Raw genomic sequence first — 3,326 nt, 5'->3', positions numbered from 1 at the left:
GAGGCAGGAGACTCGCTTGAGCCCAGGAGTTGGAGGTTGCTGTGACAGTGATCCCATGGCACTCTACCCAGGGGGATAGCTTGAGGCTTCGTCTCAAAAAAAATAAATAAATAAATAAATGTGCTATCAGAGAATATGAGAATTGTCAGAGCAAACATTTTGTGTCTAGTCTGTGGCCTGTGAGGACATTTTTGCTTACTTGTGGTGGAAGATACCATGAAAATTAGATATGGATTTGATTTTTTTTTTTTCTTATCAGCTTTCCTTAGTGCTTGTGTGTTTAATGTATGGCCCCAAATAACTTTTCTTCCAGTGAGAGGCACAGAAGCCAAAAGGTTGGACACCCTGCTTGCTTTGAAGTGCCTCATCTTCATTAGAATCTTTTAAAAAATAGACAATTTAAAATATCCTAGGAGTCCCTGGGGTGGACAGAAAAGACAGTATAACCTGTAGATCTAAAGTCTAGATTTTGGAGACAAGATAATTCTGAATTCACGTCTAGAGTCTGTTGCTTAATTAGCTCTGTGACCTTAGGCTGACTGATTTATACTCCCTGAACCTGTTTTTTTAATGTAAAATGTGGCAATCTGCCTCCTTACTTCAGAGTCATTCTGAAGATTTAAATGAAAATCTGTATAAGGTTTATTACATAAAGCCCAGTGCATAGAGCTCCATTAATAGTAGTGACTTTTATTATTTCAGGAAAATGAAACATTTGCAAAGAACGGATATATGAGAGTATGCCATGCTCTGAACTGCAAGTTGTTCAGCATGGCTTGAGAGGAGGTTATGTGTGGAGGGAGGATTGACATGATCTGGATAGCAAGGCAGGGACCACCTTGTGAAGAGCTCTGTCTGAATAATGAGGGTTTTGCCATCAAAACTTTCCTCAAAGAAGCGATGGATGGAATGCCATTTGACTTCAGAGAGTGATCTGAGAGTTCATTTGAGCTCTATGCAAGGTGCTTGTGGGCCAGGTGACTACTTAGTAGAAGGACTACTTCTTGAGTTTGGGTTTGTTTTTTGTTTTGTTTTTTTTTGAGACATTCTTATTGTGTTGCCCTTGGTAGAGTGCTGTGGTGTCACAGCAACCTCAGACTCTTGGGCTTTAAGCAATTCTCTTGCTTCAGCCTCCCAAGTAGCTGGGACTACAGGTGCCTGCCACTATGTCTAGCTTTTTTTTTTTTTTTTTTTTTTAACCGGGGCTGGGTTTGAACCCGCCACCTCTGGCGTATGGGACTGGCACTCTACCCTTTTCAGCCACAGGTGCCGCCCAGCTTTTTTTTTTGGTTGGTGTCATGTTTAGTAGGCCTGGGCGAGGTATGAACCTGCCAGCCCCAGTGTATTTGGCCAGCGCCCTAATCACTGAGGTATGGGCTCCAAGCCTACTTCTTGACTTCTTGTATCTTTCAATCCCAGGATATGATGGATGATATCTGCCAGGAACAATTTCTAGAGCTGTCATACTTGAATGGAGTACCTGAGCCTTCTCGTGGACGTGGGGTACCAGTGAGAGGTCGAGGAGCTGCACCTCCCCCTCCACCTGTTCCTAGGTAAAAATAATTGAGACAGCCAGAAATAGGATACAAATTTGACTACTAGTACTCTCTCTGTGCACTCATCTCCACTTTAGAAGGGGTCTCATGGTTTGTATGTTGCTTCAAAAACAGAATTCAAGTTCTTGGGGACTTTGACCATAGACAAATGCTGCAGTCCTGCTGAAGCTTTTAGTCTTAATTTTGGTCAGTCCTAGCATTTTTTTAATGGTCTGACTTTAGAATTTTACTTTTTGTGAGTGATCTTTGAGTGTTCAGACTCTCCAGACCTACCTAAGACTGTGCACTGATGCACTGGTCTACTATGATACCTGGGGAATCTTCCAGTGTGGATTGTTTACCTACCTGCATATTGGTCTGTGCTTTAATGATAGTCTGGTTAAGGCTTCCTAGAATCTGTCTTGTTCCTGAATTTGCAGATAAAATGAACATGAAAGTGACGTATTTATGAAAAGCTCCATTTAAAATAAACTTTCTTTTTGTAGGGGCCGTGGTGTTGGACCACCTCGTGGGGCTTTGGTGCGTGGTACTCCAGTGAGAGGAGCCATCACCAGAGGTGCCACCGTGACTCGAGGCGTGCCACCCCCACCTACTGTGAGAGGTGCTCCAACACCAAGAGCACGAACAGCAGGCATCCAGAGAATACCTTTGCCTCCACCCCCTGCACCAGAAACATATGAAGAATATGTAAGAAATTTAAACAATGTGCCATCTCCCAATACCTAGAAGGTTGCCAAAGGAAGTTGAATGACAGGGCCATTGCCCTTTATTTAGGTGTCATAGACTACTTATAAGATTTGGAACCTGCCTTCTTTTGCAGTGAATATTGAACTGTTTGAAGATTTTTCCACTTTAGGCATGTTTTACTACATGTATCTATATTTAAAAGGAAATGTGCTGGGTCTTAATGTAAATTTTACTAAGGGATCTCCCACTACTAGTCCTGATAATACTAAAGCTCACTATTGTACTTGATATTCTATCTACACTCATCTTAGACCTACAGCATATCATATTTGTTTGGGGTTTGTTTGTTATGTAAACCTTCTCTTTTGACTCTTCTACAGTAATGTTAATATTTTGGAGAAAATTTTATGTCTTTTCTGTCAAATTCAGAAGCCTGCCATACCCCTGTGGGATGTAATTATCTTCCATTCTCTCTATGGTTCTGACTTTCTGTTTTGTTTTATTTGTTCTAGGGATATGATGATACATATGCAGAACAGAGTTATGAAGGCTACGAAGGCTATTACAGCCAGAGCCAAGGGTGAGTCAGGCAGTAGAAGTACTGTTTTGTGTTGTAGGCATGGATGAGAAGGGAGTTGGAAGAACTAAGATTACAGCACCTACAGAACAGAATGGCTTGCCTTTTGAGTGTATCTTCTCTGCTTTTGACATCAGTGAGGCACACACTTGTGTTTGCAAATTTGGATAATCATCAACTTTAAATTATAATTTAAAATCTGGGAATAGTAGATGAAAATTCCTTAGCTGTGACTTCATGGAAGCAAGGGGAAATGCCTTTAATTTTTTTTTTTCTTTTTCTTTTTCTTTTTTTTTTTTTTTTGAGGCTGCACCCCTGGGTAGAGTGCCCTGGCTTCACTGCTCACAGCAACCTCCAACTCCTGGGTTCAAGCGAGTCTCCTGCCTCAGCCTCCCAAGTAGCTGGGATTACAGGCACCTGCCACAATGCCCGGCTATTTTTTTGGTTGCAGCCAAATTATTGTTGTTTGGCAGGCCTGGGCTGGATTCGAACCCGCCACCTTAGGT

At 41.9% G+C, this 3,326-nt stretch overlaps 1 protein-coding gene across 2 annotated transcripts in view; it reads left to right on the top strand.

Annotated features, from left to right (window-relative positions):
- KHDRBS1 (KH RNA binding domain containing, signal transduction associated 1) overlaps window positions 1-3,326 on the top strand; it is a 49,752-nt gene that overhangs the window by 24,437 nt on the left and 21,989 nt on the right. For both annotated transcript variants that reach the window (XR_002770799.1, XM_003800738.2), the window contains exons 5-7: window positions 1,420-1,553; window positions 2,042-2,243; window positions 2,756-2,823. Coding sequence is in view for 1 of the 2 variants with exons in the window: in XM_003800738.2 (XP_003800786.1) it covers window positions 1,420-1,553; window positions 2,042-2,243; window positions 2,756-2,823 (404 nt within the window). In the remaining variant the exon portion in view is untranslated. The remainder of the gene's footprint in view (window positions 1-1,419; window positions 1,554-2,041; window positions 2,244-2,755; window positions 2,824-3,326) is intronic.

The sequence above is a fragment of the Otolemur garnettii genome, unplaced genomic scaffold (genome assembly GCF_000181295.1).
Source record: "Otolemur garnettii isolate 467f Iridium unplaced genomic scaffold, OtoGar3 scaffold00184, whole genome shotgun sequence".
NCBI lineage: Eukaryota > Metazoa > Chordata > Mammalia > Primates > Galagidae > Otolemur > Otolemur garnettii.
Note: the sequence above shows the minus strand (reverse complement) of the source record. Positions and strands in the feature narration are given on the sequence as shown.